This window comes from Oncorhynchus keta, chromosome 4 (genome assembly GCF_023373465.1).
Source record: "Oncorhynchus keta strain PuntledgeMale-10-30-2019 chromosome 4, Oket_V2, whole genome shotgun sequence".
In the NCBI taxonomy this organism is placed as follows: Eukaryota; Metazoa; Chordata; class Actinopteri; order Salmoniformes; family Salmonidae; genus Oncorhynchus; species Oncorhynchus keta.
The window spans coordinates 73290344-73309958 of NC_068424.1; the positions used below are offsets into that span (position 1 = coordinate 73290344).

The following is a 19615-nucleotide window of genomic DNA, read 5'->3' on the forward strand; positions in this document are numbered from 1 at the left end:
TGTGTGTCACAGCTGTGCAGGTGGTCAAACCTGAAACACCTGACTACAGAGAGGAAGGAGCACCAGCTGAGACCTCCCAACACTGCCGCACGCAAAGGCACAGAGAGGAAGGAGCACCAGCTGAGACCTCCCAACACTGCCACACGCAAAGGCACAGAGAGGAAGGAGCACCAGCTGAGATCTCCCAACACTGCCGCACGCAAAGGCACAGAGAGGAAGGAGCACCAGCTGAGACCTCCCAACACTGCCGCACGCAAAGGCACTGAGACCTCCCAACACTGCACGCAAAGGCACAGAGAGGAAGGAGCACCAGCTGAGACCTCCCAACACTGCCGCACGCAAAGGCACAGAGAGAGGAAGGAGCACCAGCTGAGACCTCCCAACACTGCCGCACGCAAAGGCACAGAGAGGAAGGAGCACCAGCTGAGACCTCCCAACACTTCCGCACGCAAAGGCACAGAGAGAGGAAGGAGCACCAGCTGAGACCTCCCAACACTGCCGCACGCAAAGGCACAGAGAGGAAGGAGCACCAGCTGAGACCTCCCAACACTGCCGCACGCAAAGGCACAGAGAGGAAGGAGCACCAGCTGAGATCTCCCAACACTGCCGCACGCAAAGGCACAGAGAGGAAGGAGCACCAGCTGAGACCTCCCAACACTGTCGCACGCAAAGGCACAGAGAGGGAAGGAGCACCAGCTGAGATCTCCCAACACTGTCCGCACGCAAAGGCACAGAGGCACAGAGGGAAGGAGCACCAGCTGAGACCTCCCAACACTGCCCCAACACGCAAAGGCACAGAGAGGGAAGGAGCACCAGCTGAGACCTCCCAACACTGCCGCACGCAAAGGCACAGAGAGAGGAAGGAGCACCAGCTGAGATCTCCCAACACTGCACAGACAGAGAAGGAAGGAGCACCAGCTGAGATCTCCCAACACTGCCGCACGCAAAGGCACAGAGAGGAAGGAGCACCAGCTGAGACCTCCCAACACTGCCGCACGCAAAGGCACAGAGAGAGGAAGGAGCACCAGCTGAGACCTCCCAACACTGCCGCACGCAAAGGCACAGAGAGGAAGGAGCACCAGCTGAGATCTCCCAACACTGCCGCACGCAAAGGCACAGAGAGGAAGGAGCACCAGCTGAGATCTCCCAACACTGTCGCATGCAAAGGCACAGAGAGGAAGGAGCACCAGCTGAGACCTCCCAACACTGTCGCACGCAAAGGCACAGAGAGAGGAAGGAGCACCAGCTGAGATCTCCCAACACTGCCGCACGCAAAGGCACAGAGAGGAAGGAGCACCAGCTGAGATCTCCCAACACTGTCGCATGCAAAGGCACAGAGAGGAAGGAGCACCAGCTGAGACCTCCCAACACTGCCGCATGCAAAGGCACAGAGAGGAAGGAGCACCAGCTGAGACCTCCCAACACTGCCGCATGCAAAGGCACAGAGAGGAAGGAGCACCAGCTGAGATCTCCCAACACTGCCGCACGCAAAGGCAAAGGCACAGAGAGCCGCATGCAAAGGCACAGGAGCACCAGCTGAGATCTCCCAACACTGAGAGAGGAAGGAGCACGCAGATCTCCCAACACTGCAAAAGGCACAGAGAGGGAAGGAGCACCAGCTGAGATCTCCCAACACTGCCGCATGCAAAGGCACAGAGAGAGGAAGGAGCACCAGCTGAGATCTCCCAACACTGCCGCATGCAAAGGCACAGAGAGAGGAAGGAGCACCAGCTGAGCACAAAGGCACAGAGAGAGGAAGGAGCACCAGCTGCAAAGGCACAGAGAGGAAGGAGCACCAGCTGAGATCTCCCAACACTGCCGCATGCAAAGGCACAGAGAGAGGAAGGAGCACCAGCTGAGATCTCCCAACACTGTCGCACGCAAAGGCACAGAGAGGAAGGAGCACCAGCTGAGATCTCCCAACACTGCCGCACGCAAAGGCACAGAGAGAGGAAGGAGCACCAGCTGAGATCTCCCAACACTGTCGCACGCAAAGGCACAGAGAGAGGAAGGAGCACCAGCTGAGATCTCCCAACACTGCCGCATGCAAAGGCACAGAGAGAGGAAGGAGCACCAGCTGAGATCTCCCAACACTGTCGCACGCAAAGGCACAGAGAGGAAGGAGCACCAGCTGAGATCTCCCAACACTGCCGCACGCAAAGGCACAGAGAGAGGACAGACAGACACAGGTCTGTTGGCTCAGAGGTACTATGAGCCAGTGTTCCTCTGTAATGAGCAGGTTAAGTGGAGGAGGGCTTTGTTGGCTCAGAGGTACAGTGCACACAGTTGATCGGGAGGTCCACGGGATGAACTGTGGCTGAACCATAGGGGGCAAGGGTCATGAATAGGCCATGGCATTTAAACTGAGTATGGATGGAGGGAGGTGTGAAAGACTGAGAAAACCCTTGAAACTGGGATTCTGCATGACATTATACTGATGGTGGTTATGGTGCATTGTGGTACTAGAGCAACTGGTGATTATCCAATAGGCAACGATAGATATCTGCATTACATCATCGTTGTTGACGATTTCTCTGTCTCTGATGGAAGTGGGGATGATGTCATGTACATCTGTGTCATGCAGTACACTTCCCTCTGAGCAAGTGGGTGGGTATGAGTGGTCAGAGAGTCTGCACATGGACAAGAGTGGTATCGGAGTGAAAGGTTAGTGAGACTGGGGTTTCTGAGAAGTGAGGGTGTTTCTGTGTGCTCGGAGTCAACCAGAAACATCAGGACTTCCCTCAGGTCACACAGAGTCGGAGGTACAGAGGAGTTATAGGAACCCTGGAAGAGACATGTGGTTGGAAGAGACGTGTAGTTCCTTTGGCAGAGGTGGATAGCCAGTTTCGATGGCTCATGTTGGTATAGCTGTTGCGTTTTTGTCAGACACACACACATATTCACACACTTACCTGCATGAACTCTGACGCACTCTACAAACACCTCTGCCAGGCATAGACAAGAAACACTTCCTAAACAAACAGCTTTATTTTTTCTCAGCCTTGTAAACAACTTCCCTCCTCCTCTATTGTCCTCTTTCTCCCTCTCTCCCTCTCTCCCTCTCTCCCTCTCTCCATATCTCTCAGTCAGTGTGGCTGCTGCATTCGCTTTGTGAGTCGGGAGGTGTGTGTGTGACCTCTGCATTGGTCGCACCTCTCTCCTGTCTGGGGGTGTTGGTTCTCCTCACCTGTAACCTGGGATCAAAACACATCCAACTTTATTTAAAACATATTAATACGTTCTTCAAAAAATATATTAAATCCAAGCAGTGAAAGTAAATAAATTACGAATTAAGAAAAGTAAAAGTGCTTAGAAATATGTTACAAGCAACAATGATAAAATAATCCAAACATATCAGACTAAATCCTTACTTCTGCATCTTCTTGGTCTCCTCCTGCATGTCGATACAGGCCATAGTGAACATCTTAAACTCCTTGTAGTTCAGGTGCTAAGGGAGACACAGAGGTGTATAGTCTGCTTTGAAGACAAACACATAGAGGGCAACCTAAAGCTGGGTAGTGGAGTCATCGCTGTCTCTGGACAGCTCAGGACGTATCACGGCTTAGAGTAGCATGTCTCTAACTAGAGACATCGCTGTCCCTGGACAGCTCAGGACGTATCACGGCTTAGAGTAGCATGTCTCTAACTAGAGACATCAAACTGGAAGATCTTACCCTTGTCAAAGGTAATGCACTATACAGTATAGTGAATAGGCTTCAAACCCAGAGAGAGAGTCAGTGTACCTCGTCTCCGGAGACGTCGAACTCGTAGAAGATCTTATCGAGGGCGTGTCCCTTGAGGTTGAACAGGAAGCCAGAGGCCTGGAACTCGGCGGGGCTGATGGTGCGACCTCCGTCCATGTCCAGCAACTCAAACACCGGCCTGGAGTGACGGAAGATGAAGTTCTTCTCCACGTGGTACTGGAAGAGGTCACACACACACGCACGCACACACACACACACGCACGCACGCGCACGCGCACGCACACGCACGCACGCAAGCACACACACACGCACGCACGCAAGCACACACACGCACACACACACGCACGCACGCAAGCACACACACGCACGCACACACACACACACACGCACACACACACACACACACACACACACACACACACACAAAATACACACACGAACACAAACACTCACGCACCAACACACAAGAACACAAACACAAACACGCACGCCCGCACCAACACACAGAATACACACACACACACACACACACACACACACACACACACACACACACACACACACACACACACACACACACACACACACACACACACACACACACACACACACACACGTGTGTAGTTGAATTAGCCCATAAGGGGAAGTGGGAATAGTTGAAGTTGTTTGGGTCTCTTCGCACGCACACACGCACACACACACACACACACACACACACACACACACACACACACACACACACATTCAAGCCAGGAGCATACCACTATGCATCCCACTGCTGGCTGGCCTGTGAAGCTAAGCAGGGTTGGTCCTGTTTTGTCCCTTGATGGGAGACCAGAAGCTACTGGAAGTGGTATAGGATGCACTCTTTCTTCTGGTCAATTTTTTTACATCCCAAAGCCCCAGGGAAGTGATTGGGGTCTTTCTTTTGTAAGGTCTTTCGGATGGTATGTTAAACAGATGTCCTGACTCTCTGTGGTCACTAAAGATCCCATGGCACTTATTATAAGAGTAGGGGTGTTAACCCTGGTTAAATTCCCAATCTGGCCTTCATACCATTATGGTCACCTATTCATCCCCAGCTAACAATTGGCTCATTCATCCCCCCACCCCTCCCATTTAACTATTTCCCAGGTTGTTGCTGTAAATAAGAATTTCTATGAAACATCTGTTTTCTGGTCAACATTGAATCATGGCCGTAAAAAGCCTATTTGTAAACGTGACTGTAATTGTTTAATGAGATATGAAAGGGGAAGCAGGTTGTGATCAAGGGGTTTTCATCTCCTTGCCAGATATGAGAAGTTGTTTCCCCATGATAAACATGACCAACAGATAATGGACTTTAATGACCTTCAGTTTGACCACAAGGTTCTGACATACAAGCTCTATTCTCCTGACCACAAGGTTCTGACATACAAGCTCTATTCTCCTGACCACAAGGTTCTGACATACAAGCTCTATTCTCCTGACCACAAGGTTCTGACATACAAGCTCTATTCTCCTGACCACAAGGTTCTGACATACAAGCTCTATTCTCCTGACCACAAGGTTCTGTAGTAACCAATATGACATAATATAGTTCAATGCTGGAAGACAAATATACACACAACACACACACACACTGTCACGTTCTGTCCATCGTTCGTCTGTGTTTTCCTTGTTTTAGTGTTGGTCAGGACGTGAGCTGGGTGGGCATTCTATGTTGTGTGTCTGGTTTGTCTATTTCTATGTTTGGCCTGATATGGTTCTCAATCAGAGGCAGGTGTTAGTCATTGTCTCTGATTGGGAATCATATGTAGGTAGCCTGTTTTGTGTTGGGTTTTGTGGATGATTGTTCCTGTCTCTGTGTTTGCAACAGATAGGACTGTTTAGGTTTTCACTTTTCTTGTTTTATATAGTCTGTTCATGTATAGTCGTCTTTATTAAAAACATGAATAACCACCACGCTGCATTTTGGTCCGCCTCTCTTTCACCAGAAGAAAACCCTTACAGAATCACCCACCACAAACGGACCAAGCAGCGTGTCAACAGTCAGGAGCCACAGGAGAGGCAATAGAGGCAGCAGCAGCAGGAGCAGCAGCAGCTGCAGTGGGAGAGGCTGCACCACCTGGAGAAATGGACATGGGAGGAAGAACTGGACGGTAAAGGACCCTGGGCTCAGCCTGGAGAATATCGCCGCCCCAAGGAAGAACTGGAGGCAGCGAAAGCTGAGAGGCGCAGGTATGAGGAGGCAGCACGGCGTAGCGGATGGAAGCCCGAGAGTCAGCCCCAAAAATGTCTTGGGAGGGGGGCTCACAGAGAGTAGGGCTACGCTAGGTAGGAGACCTACGCTAACTTCATGTGGTTACCGGGGGGCTAGAGAGACCGGGCAGGCACCGTGTTATGCAGTGGTGCGCACGGTGTCCCCAGTGCGGGTGCATACCCCGGTGCGGTATATTCCAGCTCTGCGTATCGGCCGGGCTAGATTGAGCGTCGAGCCAAATGCCATGAAGCCGGCTCTACGCATCTGGTCCCCAGTGCGTCTCCTTGGGCCGGCTTACATGGCACCAGCCTTGCGCTCGGTGTCTCCGGTTCGCCTGCATAGCCCAGTGCGGGCTATTCCACCTCGCCGCACTGGCAGGGCGACCGAGAGTATTCAACCAGGTAAGGTTGGGCAGGCTCGGTGCTCAAGAGTGCGCCAGCAGTGCGCCAGCACGGTCCGGTTTATCCAGTACCACCTCCACACCCCAGCCCTCCGGTAGCAGCTCCCCGCACCAGGCTTCCTGTGCGTGTCCTCGGTTCAGTACCACCAGTGCCAGCACCATGCATCCGGCCTACAGTGCGCCTCGCCTCTCCTGCGCTGTTGGAGTCTCCCGCCTCTCCAGCGCTGTCTGAGCCTTTCTCCTCTTCTGCGCTGCCGAAGTCTCTCGTCTGTTCAGCGCAGCCAGAGCTGCCAGCCTGCATGGAGCAGTCAGAGCTGTCAGTCTGCATGGAGCAGTCAGAGCTGTCAGTCTGCATGGAGCAGCCAGAGCTGTCAGTCTGAATGAAGCAGCCAGAGATGTCAGTCTGCATGAAGCAGCCAGAGATGTCAGTCTGCATGAAGCAGCCAGAGATGTCAGTCTGCATGAAGCAGCCAGAGCTGCCAGTCTGCACGGAGCTGCCAGTCTGTAAGGAGCTGCCAGTCTGCAAGGAGCTGCCAGTCTGCAAGGAGCTGCCAGTCTGCAAGGAGCTGTCAGTCTGCAAGGAGCTGCCAGTCTGCACGGAGCCGCCAGAGCTGCTAGTCTGTAAGAAGCCGCCAGAGCTGTCAGCCGACATGGAGCAGCCAGAGCCGCCAGTCAGCGTGGAGCAGCCAGAGCCGCCAGTCAGCATGGAGCAGCCAGATCTTTCAGTCTGCCAGGATCCGCCAGTCAACCAGACTCTTCCAGATCTGCCAGTCAACCAGACTCTTCCAGATCTGCCAGTCAACCAGACTCTTCCAGATCTGCCAGTCAACCAGACTCTTCCAGATCCGCCAGTCAACCAGACTCTTCCAGATCCGCCAGTCAGCCAGACTCTTCCAGATCCGCCAGTCAGCCAGACTCTTCCAGATCTGCCAGTCAACCAGACTCTTCCAGATCCGCCAGTCAGCCGCGATCTGCCAGAACTGCCAGTCGGCCAGGATCTGCCAGAACTGCCAGGATCCGCAAGTCTGCCACGATCCGCCAGTCAGCCAGGATCCGCCAGAACTGCCAGTCGGCCAGGATCTGCCAGTCGGCCAGGATCTGCCAGTCGGCCAGGATCTGCCAGTCGGCCAGGATCCGCCAGTCTGCCAGGATCAGTTAGATCCGCCATTCAGTCAGGATCCGCCAGTGTGCCAGGATGCGCCAGTGTGCCAGGATGCGCCTTTCAGCCAGGATCCGCCAGTCTGCCAGGATCCACCAGTCTGCCAGGATCCACCAGTCAGCCAGGATCCGCCAGTCTGCCAGGATCCCCCAGTCAGCCAAGATATGCCAGAACTACCAGTCAGCCAGGATCCGCTAGAAGTGCCAGTCAGCCAGGATCCGCCAGTCTGCCAGGATCTGCCAGTCTGCCAGGATCCGCCAGAACTGCCAGTCGGCCAGGATCTGCCAGTCAGCCAGGATCTGCCAGTCAGCAAGGATCTGCCAGTCGGCCAGGATCCGCCAGTCGGCCAGGATCCGCCAGAACTGCCAGTCGGCCAGGATCTGCCAGTCGGCCAGGATCTGCCAGTCGGCCAGGATCTGCCAGTCAGCCAGGATCTGCCAGTCAGCCAGGATCAGTTAGATCCGCCATTCAGCCAGGATCCGCCAGTCTGCCAGGATCCACCAGTCAGTCAGGATCCGCTAGAAGTGCCAGTCACCCAGGATCTGCCAGATCCGCTAGTCAGCCAGGATCTGCCAGTCAGCCAGGATCTGCCGGAACCACCAGCCAGCCAGGATCTGGTAGATCCATCAACCTGCCTGAGCTTCCTCTCACTCCTGAGCTTCCTCTCACTCCTGAGCTTCCTCTCACTCCTGAGCTTCCCCTCAGTCCCGAGCTTCCCCTCAGTCCTGAGCTACCTCAGTCCAGTGGGGCCCGTTGTTAGGTTTCCTAGGCCAAGGTTAGCGGCGAGGGTCGCCACTCAAGGGACACTAAGGAGGTGGACTAAGACAATTATGGAGTGGGGTCCACGTCCAGCGCCAGAGCCGCCATTAGATGCCCACCCAGACCCTCCCTAGGTTTAGGTTGGTCCACTGCATTTCTGTGTTTTCCTTGTTTTAGTGTTGGTCAGGACGTGAGCTGGGTGGGCATTCTATGTTGTCTGGTTTGTCTATTTCTACCCTGATATGGTTCTCAATCAGAGGCAATTGGGAACCATATTTAGGTAGCCTGTTTTGTGTTGGGTTTTGTAGGTGATTGTTCCTGTCTCTGTGTTTGCACCAGATAGGACTGTTTAGGTTTTCACTTTTCTTGTTTTATATAGTCTGTTCATATATATTCGTCTTTATTAAAAACATGAATAACCACCACGCTGCATTTTGGTCCGCCTCTCTTTCACCAGAAGAAAACCCTTACACACACACACACACACACACACACACACACACACACACACACACACACACACACACACACACACACACACACACACACACACACAGACAGAGAGAGAGAGGGGGAGAGAGAGAGGAACACTACCTCGCTGCAGAGCAGGATGCAGACCAGCATGTAGAACTGTTCGAAGGCGATCTCTCCGCTGGCGTTCCAGTCTAGCATGTCAAAGGTCATCATGATCTCCTTCTTCTTCAGGTCAGTCACATGGTGCATGAAGTGGTAGAACTGGATGTCTGCAAGAAGAAGAGCCACTTAGCCTACTGTTTGTTGCTTTAATAAAGTTGGTGGAAAAACATTTTAATAACCAACATGATTTTCTTTTGTCAGGTTACACCCCATACACGTTATGAGGACATAAATGACCTGGATGTCTATGAATACATTGACACACATTTGAATGTTTTTACCAATGTTTTTCTGTCATGTTACTCTTGCCACATTACTCACACAAATCTAAGTACCTGAATGAACTCAGGAATACTTAGACATAAATCCAAAATCTACCATTCAGAGTGTTCCTGTTGTGGACATCCAGTAGTTTGAAGTAATCAGACAGTATTTTGGCGTTGCGCAGGGAGAGAAGACAGTAGACACTGTCAAAGTCCAGATAATTTAAAAGAGCTCCTTTCTTTAGCTTCATCTTGGCTCACTGACTGACCACTACAGAAGTGCTGTCCCTCTCAGCTCTACCTGACACTGACTGACCACTACAGAAGTGCTGTCCCTCTCAGCTCTACCTGACACTGACTGACCACTACAGAAGTGCTGTCCCTCTCAGCTCTACCTGACACTGAATGACCACTACAGAAGTGCTGTCCCTCTCAGCTCTACCTGACACTGACTGACCACTACAGAAGTGCTGTCCCTCTCAGCTCTACCTGACACTGACTGACCACTACAGAAGTGCTGTCCCTCTCAGCTCTACCTGACACTGACTGACCACTGCAGAAGTGCTGTCCCTCTCAGCTCTACCTGACACTGACTGACCACTGCAGAAGTGCTGTCCCTCTCAGCTCTACCTGACACTGACTGACCACTACAGAAGTGCTGTCCCTCTCAGCTCTACCTGACACTGACTGACCACTACAGAAGTGCTGTCCCTCTCAGCTCTACCTGACACTGACTGACCACTACAGAAGTGCTGTCCCTCTCAGCTCTACCTGACACTGACTGACCACTACAGAAGTGCTGTCCCTCTCAGCTCTACCTGACACTGACATCACAATGGTTCACTGTTGAATTTGATGTTCTATTACAGATTCTACATTCTATTGATAGAATTGTAACATGAATGATAAACTCATTTAGTATCGTTTTAATTGAATAATCATTACATATTATTTTGACAGTATATGACAACTTTCCAGTCTTTGCCATAATATCTTTGACATTTGTGTCACGACACTGAAAAGACAGTGATTCACTTGACTAATTCAAAGGTCTAAAACTGTACTGCACACTGTCAGGGAATTCCAATATTAGTTACACTACCTCATGTGTGAGGAAAATAGACAACAACCTTTTAGTTGTATTGTTGTTCTACCTTTCACATAACTGCAAAGGTGCATCATCACAGTGTGACGACCCTCCCACTCTGTTTGCCAAATTCTTTTTGCTCTTATTCCGTTATCTCCACGTTGTTTCCCTCTTTGTAACGGGCTACGAGCCGGTTCGTGACAACAGACAAACAAGTCTCAAAGAAAGTGAACCTTCGTTACATTATTTAATTCCCTCAGTCCTTTCAGGGTCACATCAACTCAATTATTACATTCTCTGAGTACTCCTAAATGATAACATTAAAAAAGCAGAGGCTTTTATGAAACAATTTTGCTATGACTGGTGTTTACTGTACAATCACATACCATGTTTACATTTATAACGTTATGGATAAGAAGGATAATAATTGTAATCAAAGTGAAGAGATTGTTTTTGAGGGGGATGGTTGAGGCTACAAGGTAGCCAGCAACCTTACTACCATATTGTCTGAGGTAAGAAATATTAAAAAAGATAACGTAACTTAATTACAGTTGTAAAATGTTTAAACAAGTGACTGAAAGTTTCTTTATAGCCTTTAAGCTATTTGACACAGCTTTTTATGTCATATTGCTGGATAATTAGCTATGTTTTTAAGAGCTTTTCAATTGGCATCTCTCCCTGTTTTCAGTCACAGGTGGGGCCTGGATTAGGTGTGAGCAGTGCAGGAGGTGGACTCATGAGTTGTAACGTTACTGGGGATAGGTTTAGCGGAGCATAAGAGTTGCTACTTCAATGTTACAGTGAATGAGTTGTAACGGTACTGGGGATAGCTTTAGCAGAGCATAAGAGTTGCTACTTCAATGTTACAGTGAATGAGTTGTAACGTTACTGAGGATAGGTTTAGCAGAGCATAAGAGTTGCTACTTCAATGTTACAGTGAATGAGTTGTAACGTTACTGGGGATAGCTTTAGCAGAGCATAAGAGTTGCTACTTCAATGTTACAGTGAATGAGTTGTAACGTTACTGGGGATAGCTTTAGCAGAGCATAAGAGTTGCTACTTCAATGTTACAGTGAATGAGTTGTAACGTTACTGGGGATAGCTTTAGCAGAGCATAAGAGTTGCTACTTCAATGTTACAGTGAATGAATTGTAACTTTACAGGGGATAGCTTTAGCAGAGCATAAGAGTTGCTACTTCAATGTTACAGTGAATGAGTTGTAACTTTACAGGGGATAGCTTTAGCAGAGCATAAGAGTTGCTACTTCAATGTTACAGTGAATGAGTTGTAACTTTACTGGGGATAGCTTTAGCAGAGCATAAGAGTTGCTACTTCAATGTTACAGTGAATGAGTTGTAACTTTACTGGGGATGGCTTTAGCAGAGCATAAGTTGCTACTTCAATGTTACAGTGAATGAGTTGTAACGTTACTGGGGATGGCTTTAGCAGAGCATAAGAGTTGCTACTTCAATGTTACAGTGAATGAGTTGTAACGTTACTGGGGATAGCTTTAGCAGAGCATAAGAGTTGCTACTTCAATGTTACAGTGAATGAGTTGTAACGTTACTGGGGATAGCTTTAGCAGAGCATAAGAGTTGCTACTTCAATGTTACAGTGAATGAGTTGTAACGTTACTGGGGATAGCTTTAGCAGAGCATAAGAGTTGCTACTTCAATGTTACAGTGAATGAGTTGTAACGTTACTGAGGATAGCTTTAGCAGAGCATAAGAGTTGCTACTTCAATGTTACAGTGAATGAGTTGTAACGTTACTGGGGATAGCTTTAGCAGAGCATAAGAGTTGCTACTTCAATGTTACAGTGAATGAGTTGTAACGTTACTGGGGATAGCTTTAGCAGAGCATAAGAGTTGCTACTTCAATGTTACAGTGAATGAGTTGTAACGTTACTGGGGATAGCTTTAGCAGAGCATAAGAGTTGCTACTTCAATGTTACAGTGAATGAGTTGTAACGTTACTGGGGATAGCTTTAGCAGAGCATAAGAGTTGCTACTTCAATGTTACAGTGAATGAGTTGTAACGTTACTGGGGATAGCTTTAGCAGAGCATAAGAGTAGCTACTTCAATGTTACAGTGAATGAGTTGTAACGTTACTGGGGATAGCTTTAGCAGAGCATAAGAGTTGCTACTTCAATGTTACAGTGAATGAATTGTAACTTTACAGGGGATAGCTTTAGCAGAGCATAAGAGTTGCTACTTCAATGTTACAGTGAATGAGTTGTAACGTTACTGGGGATAGCTTTAGCAGAGCATAAGAGTTGCTACTTCAATGTTACAGTGAATGAGTTGTAACGTTACTGGGGATAGCTTTAGCAGAGCATAAGAGTTGCTACTTCAATGTTACAGTAAATGAGTTGTAACGTTACTGGGGATAGCTTTAGCAGAGCATAAGAGTTGCTACTTCAATGTTACAGTGAATGAGTTGTAACGTTACTGGGATAGCTTTAGCAGAGCATAAGAGTTGCTACTTCAATGTTACAGTGAATGAGTTGTAACTTTACTGGGGATAGCTTTAGCAGAGCATAAGAGTTGCTACTTCAATGTTACCGTGAATGAGTTGTAACGTTACTGGGGATAGCTTTAGCAGAGCATAAGAGTTGCTACTTCAATGTTACAGTGAATGAGTTGTAACGTTACTGGGGATAGCTTTAGCAGAGCATAAGAGTTGCTACTTCAATGTTACAGTGAATGAGTTGTAACTTTACAGGGGATAGCTTTAGCAGAGCATAAGAGTTGCTACTTCAATGTTACAGTGAATGAGTTGTAACACAGGGGATAGCTTTAGCAGAGCATAAGAGTTGCTACTTCAATGTTACAGTGAATGAGTTGTAACTTTACTGGGGATAGCTTTAGCAGAGCATAAGAGTTGCTACTTCAATGTTACAGTGAATGAGTTGTAACTTTACTGGGGATGGCTTTAGCAGAGCATAAGAGTTGCTACTTCAATGTTACAGTGAATGAGTTGTAACGTTATATTACTGGGGATGGCTTTAGCAGAGCATAAGAGTTGCTACTTCAATGTTACAGTGAATGAGTTGTAACGTTACTGGGGATAGCTTTAGCAGAGCATAAGAGTTGCTACTTCAATGTTACAGTGAATGAGTTGTAACGTTACTGGGGATAGCTTTAGCAGAGCATAAGAGTTGCTACTTCAATGTTACAGTGAATGAGTTGTAACGTTACTGGGGATAGCTTTAGCAGAGCATAAGAGTTGCTACTTCAATGTTACAGTGAATGAGTTGTAACGTTACTGAGGATAGCTTTAGCAGAGCATAAGAGTTGCTACTTCAATGTTACAGTGAATGAGTTGTAACGTTACTGGGGATAGCTTTAGCAGAGCATAAGAGTTGCTACTTCAATGTTACAGTGAATGAGTTGTAACACTGGGGATAGCTTTAGCAGAGCATAAGAGTTGCTACTTCAATGTTACAGTGAATGAGTTGTAACTTTACTGGGGATAGCTTTAGCAGAGCATAAGAGTTGCTACTTCAATGTTACAGTGAATGAGTTGTAACGTTACTGGGGATAGCTTTAGCAGAGCATAAGAGTTGCTACTTCAATGTTACAGTGAATGAGTTGTAACGTTACTGGGGATAGCTTTAGCAGAGCATAAGAGTTGCTACTTCAATGTTACAGTAAATGAGTTGTAACGTTACTGGGGATAGCTTTAGCAGAGCATAAGAGTTGCTACTTCAATGTTACAGTGAATGAGTTGTAACGTTACTGGGATAGCTTTAGCAGAGCATAAGAGTTGCTACTTCAATGTTACAGTAAATGAGTTGTAACGTTACTGGGGATAAGAGCATAAGAGTTGCTACTTCAATGTTACAGTGAATGAGTTGTAACGTTACTGGGATAGCTTTAGCAGAGCATAAGAGTTGCTACTTCAATGTTACAGTGAATGAGTTGTAACTTTACTGGGTATAGCTTTAGCAGAGCATAAGAGTTGCTACTTCAATGTTACAGTGAATGAGTTGTAACTTTACTGGGGATAGCTTTAGCAGAGCATAAGAGTTGCTACTTCAATGTTACCGTGAATGAGTTGTAACGTTACTGGGGATAGCTTTAGCAGAGCATAAGAGTTGCTACTTCAATGTTACAGTGAATGAGTTGTAACTTACTGAATAGCTTTAGCAGAGCATAAGAGTTGCTACTTCAATGTTACAGTGAATGAATTGTAACTTTACAGGGGATAGCTTTAGCAGAGCATAAGAGTTGCTACTTCAATGTTACAGTGAATGAGTTGTAACTTTACAGGGGATAGCTTTAGCAGAGCATAAGAGTTGCTACTTCAATGTTACAGTGAATGAGTTGTAACTTTACTGGGGATAGCTTTAGCAGAGCATAAGAGTTGCTACTTCAATGTTACAGTGAATGAGTTGTAACTTTACTGGGGATGGCTTTAGCAGAGCATAAGAGTTGCTACTTCAATGTTACAGTGAATGAGTTGTAACGTTACTGGGGATGGCTTTAGCAGAGCATAAGAGTTGCTACTTCAATGTTACAGTGAATGAGTTGTAACGTTACTGGGGATAGCTTTAGCAGAGCATAAGAGTTGCTACTTCAATGTTACAGTGAATGAGTTGTAACGTTACTGGGGATAGCTTTAGCAGAGCATAAGAGTTGCTACTTCAATGTTACAGTGAATGAGTTGTAACGTTACTGGGGATAGCTTTAGCAGAGCATAAGAGTTGCTACTTCAATGTTACAGTGAATGAGTTGTAACGTTACTGAGGATAGCTTTAGCAGAGCATAAGAGTTGCTACTTCAATGTTACAGTGAATGAGTTGTAACGTTACTGGGGATAGCTTTAGCAGAGCATAAGAGTTGCTACTTCAATGTTACAGTGAATGAGTTGTAACGTTACTGGGGATAGCTTTAGCAGAGCATAAGAGTTGCTACTTCAATGTTACAGTGAATGAGTTGTAACGTTACTGGGGATAGCTTTAGCAGAGCATAAGAGTTGCTACTTCAATGTTACAGTGAATGAGTTGTAACGTTACTGGGGATAGCTTTAGCAGAGCATAAGAGTTGCTACTTCAATGTTACAGTGAATGAGTTGTAACGTTACTGGGGATAGCTTTAGCAGAGCATAAGAGTTGCTACTTCAATGTTACAGTGAATGAGTTGTAACGTTACTGGGGATAGCTTTAGCAGAGCATAAGAGTTGCTACTTCAATGTTACAGTGAATGAGTTGTAACTTTACTGGGGATAGCTTTAGCAGAGCATAAGAGTTGCTACTTCAATGTTACAGTGAATGAGTTGTAACGTTACTGGGGATAGCTTTAGCAGAGCATAAGAGTTGCTACTTCAATGTTACAGTGAATGAGTTGTAACGTTACTGGGGATAGCTTTATAAGAGTTGCTACTTCAATGTTACAGTAAATGAGTTGTAACGTTACTAGGGATAGCTTTAGCAGAGCATAAGAGTTGCTACTTCAATGTTACAGTGAATGAGTTGTAACGTTACTGGGATAGCTTTAGCAGAGCATAAGAGTTGCTACTTCAATGTTACAGTGAATGAGTTGTAACTTTACTGGGTATAGCTTTAGCAGAGCATAAGAGTTGCTACTTCAATGTTACAGTGAATGAGTTGTAACTTTACTGGGGATAGCTTTAGCAGAGCATAAGAGTTGCTACTTCAATGTTACCGTGAATGAGTTGTAACGTTACTGGGGATAGCTTTAGCAGAGCATAAGAGTTGCTACTTCAATGTTACAGTGAATGAGTTGTAACGTTACTGGGGATAGCTTTAGCAGAGCATAAGAGTTGCTACTTCAATGTTACAGTGAATGGGTTGTAACGTTACTGGGGATAGCTTTAGCAGAGCATAAGAGTTGCTACTTCAATGTTACAGTGAATGAGTTGTAACGTTACTGGGGATAGCTTTAGCAGAGCATAAGAGTTGCTACTTCAATGTTACAGTGAATGAGTTGTAACGTTACTGGGGATAGCTTTAGCAGAGCATAAGAGTTGCTACTTCAATGTTACAGTGAATGAGTTGTAACATTACTGGGGATAGCTTTAGCAGAGCATAAGAGTTGCTACTTCAATGTTACAGTGAATGAGTTGTAACTTTACTGGGGATAGCTTTAGCAGAGCATAAGAGTTGCTACTTCAATGTTACAGTGAATGAGTTGTAACGTTACTGGGGATAGCTTTAGCAGAGCATAAGAGTTGCTACTTCAATGTTACAGTGAATGAGTTGTAACGTTACTGGGGATAGCTTTAGCAGAGCATAAGAGTTGCTACTTCAATGTTACAGTGAATGAGTTGTAATGTTACTGGGGATAGCTTTAGTAAGAGTTGCTACTTCAATGTTACAGTGAATGAGTTGTAACGTTACTGGGGATAGCTTTAGCAGAGCATAAGAGTTGCTACTTCAATGTTACAGTGAATGAGTTGTAACTTTACTGGGGATAGCTTTAGCAGAGCATAAGAGTTGCTACTTCAATGTTACAGTGAATGAGTTGTAACTTTACTGGGGATAGCTTTAGCAGAGCATAAGAGTTGCTACTTCAATGTTACCGTGAATGAGTTGTAACGTTACTGAGGATAGCTTTAGCAGAGCATAAGAGTTGCTACTTCAATGTTACAGTGAATGAGTTGTAACGTTACTGGGGATAGCTTTAGCAGAGCATAAGAGTTGCTACTTCAATGTTACAGTGAATGATTTGTTATGAAATGTTATATTCCAATGTTATTAGTTATATTCCAATACTATATTCCAATGAAAATTAAAAATGAATTAAAAACAACTTTTGAAAACATTTTGCTCCTGAATGTCATTTTAAAGACTGCTGGGAATTAAAATATTGCATTCAAATAATATGTAGTGCAATTGTATGTAATGGATTGTATGGAAAATGAAGAACAAGGAAAAGTATGTGCAGGTGAGGTAAAAAGAGGGACTTTACATTAAATCTCTTCAGAGTGGGCCATTTAGCCCGGTTTTTAGAAAATGCCCCTTTTCTAAAAACATTTCATGAAATAGCAAAAAAAATACGTATACAGCATATGAAAGTGAGAAGGAGAGAAAGAACATGCCTGAACAGTCTTCTATTATCATGCCTTGTTTAGAAAGGCTAGAATGTGATTGAGTTCCTCGTTCTGCCCTTCTGTACTTTTCTCAACGGGGGAATTCTATTGGATGTTAAATGTCATCTGACACATTAAAAAGCCACTGTTTGGACGTCAGTCTTATTCAGAGGATAAGCGGTGATCAGAAGATGTTTGATCCTTGTCTAAAGGTATGAACAATTTACTTTTAAATTAACTAGTTGGTCTATAAATGTATCATGCAGATCAATTATTAATTTTGTACATCCTATTTTATATTTGTTATGAGCACTTTAATTAAGTAATGAACATGGATAGAAACTTAGATTTTAAATTTGACATTTATTTGACTAAACCATATTATCTCTCTCTTTCCTCCCTCGTAGATGAGGTTTACTTTATTCAGCATCCTACCTACTTTACTAGGCATTCTGATCCTACACCAGGCCAAAAGCCAAAGCCCCAAGTTCACTCAGAGCAGCTGGAATCTTCTACCCAACGGTAGGAAGTAATCATCTCTTATCAGAACACGTACATTACTGTCATCTATTAGATCAGTACAGTTTGTAACAATAATGGCATTCTGTACACCTGTCGGTATGTTGTCAGTTCATTATTAAGACTTCAATGTGTTTCCAGTCTGGTATAGTGCAGTGATTTCACAAAGTATTCATACCCCTTGACTTATTCCACATTTTGTTGTGTTACAGCCTGAATTCAAAATGGATCAAATATTAATCTCTCACTCATCTACACACAATACCCCATAATGACGAAGTGAAAACATGTTTGGAGAAATGTTGGAACATTTATTGCAAATGAAATACAGAAGTATATAATTTGCATAAGTATTAATATCCCTCAGTCAATACATTTTAGAGTCACCTTTGGCAGCAATTACAGCTGTGAGTGTTTCTGGGTAAGTCTCTAAGAGCTTTATACACCTGGATTGTACAATATTTGTACATCATTCTTAAAACACTTCTTCAAGCTCTATCAACTTGGTTGTTGATCATTGCTACGTCTTGCTATAGATTTTCAATCTGGTTCAAGTCAAAACAGTAACTAGGTCATGTCTTCTTGGTAAGCAACTCCAGTGTATTTTGGCCTTGTTTTCTAGGTTATTGTCCTCCTGAGAGGTGCATTTGTCCCCCAGCGTCTGTTGGAAAGCAGACTGAACCAGGTTTTGTTCTATATCTGTTATTTTTACTCCTGAACATATTTAAGTTTGCCATAACAAAGGGGTTGAAAACGTATTGACTCAAGATATTTCAGCTTTTCAATTTGAATTAATTGGTAACATTTCAAAAACAAAATTCCACTTTGACATTATGGGGTATTGTGGTGGGCAGTGACACAATATATCAGTTTAATCCATTTTAAATTCAGGTTGTAACACAACATGTGTAAAAAGTCAAGGAGTGTGAATACTTTCTTAAGGGCCTGTATAAAGATGAGTTAGTTATATGTTGGTTTTGCCAGTCCGGTGTATAGAAGGTATAAAGTTGAGGATATGTTTATGTCAGTATCATAAGGTTATAAAAAGTTGAGGGTGTGTTTATGTCAGATCATAAAGCTATATAAAGTTGAGGGTGTGTTTATGTCAGATCATAAGGTTATATAAAGTTGAGGGTGTGTTTATGTCAGATCATAAGGTTATATAAAGTTGAGGGTGTGTTTATGTCAGTATCATAAGGTTATATAAAGTTGAGGGTGTGTTTATGTCAGATCATAAGGTTATATAAAGTTGAGGGTGTGTTTATGTCAGTATCATAAGGTTATATAAAGTTGAGGGTGTGTTTATGTCAGTATCATAAGGTTATATAAAGTTGAGGGTGTGTTTATGTCAGATCATAAGGCTATATAAAGTTGAGGGTGTGTTTATGTCAGTATCATAAGGTTATATAAAGTTGAGGGTGTGTTTATGTCAGTATCATAAGGTTATATAAAGTTGAGGGTGTGTTTATGTCAGATCATAAGGCTATATAAAGTTGAGGGTGTGTTTATGTCAGATCATAAGGTTTATAAAGTTGAGGGTGTGTTTATGTCAGATCATAAGGCTATATAAAGTTGAGGGTGTGTTTATGTCAGTATCATAAGGTTATATAAAGTTGAGGGTGTGTTTATTTCAGATCATAAGGTTATATAAAGTTGAGGGTGTGTTTATGTCAGTGCCATAAGGTTATATAAAGTTGAGGGTGTGTTTATGTCAGTATCATAAGGTTATATAAAGTTGAGGGTGTGTTTATGTCAGTATCATAAGGTTATATAAAGTTGAGGGTGTGTTT

The 19615-nt window shown here is 45.2% G+C and overlaps 1 protein-coding gene across 1 annotated transcript; it reads right to left on the minus strand.

Annotated features, from left to right (window-relative positions):
• Positions 1–1788: 1788 nt before the first annotated feature.
• On the minus strand, positions 1789–9414 carry LOC127928130 (EF-hand calcium-binding domain-containing protein 9-like). The gene is made up of 3 exons (XM_052515140.1): positions 9279–9414; positions 8859–9007; positions 1789–3920 (listed from the first exon to the last, which is right to left on the minus strand). Exons 1-3 carry the CDS (start codon positions 9412–9414, stop codon positions 3735–3737), a joined length of 471 nt encoding a protein of 156 aa, XP_052371100.1. The 3' UTR covers positions 1789–3734.
• Between the last annotated feature and the right edge of the window lie 10201 nt (positions 9415–19615).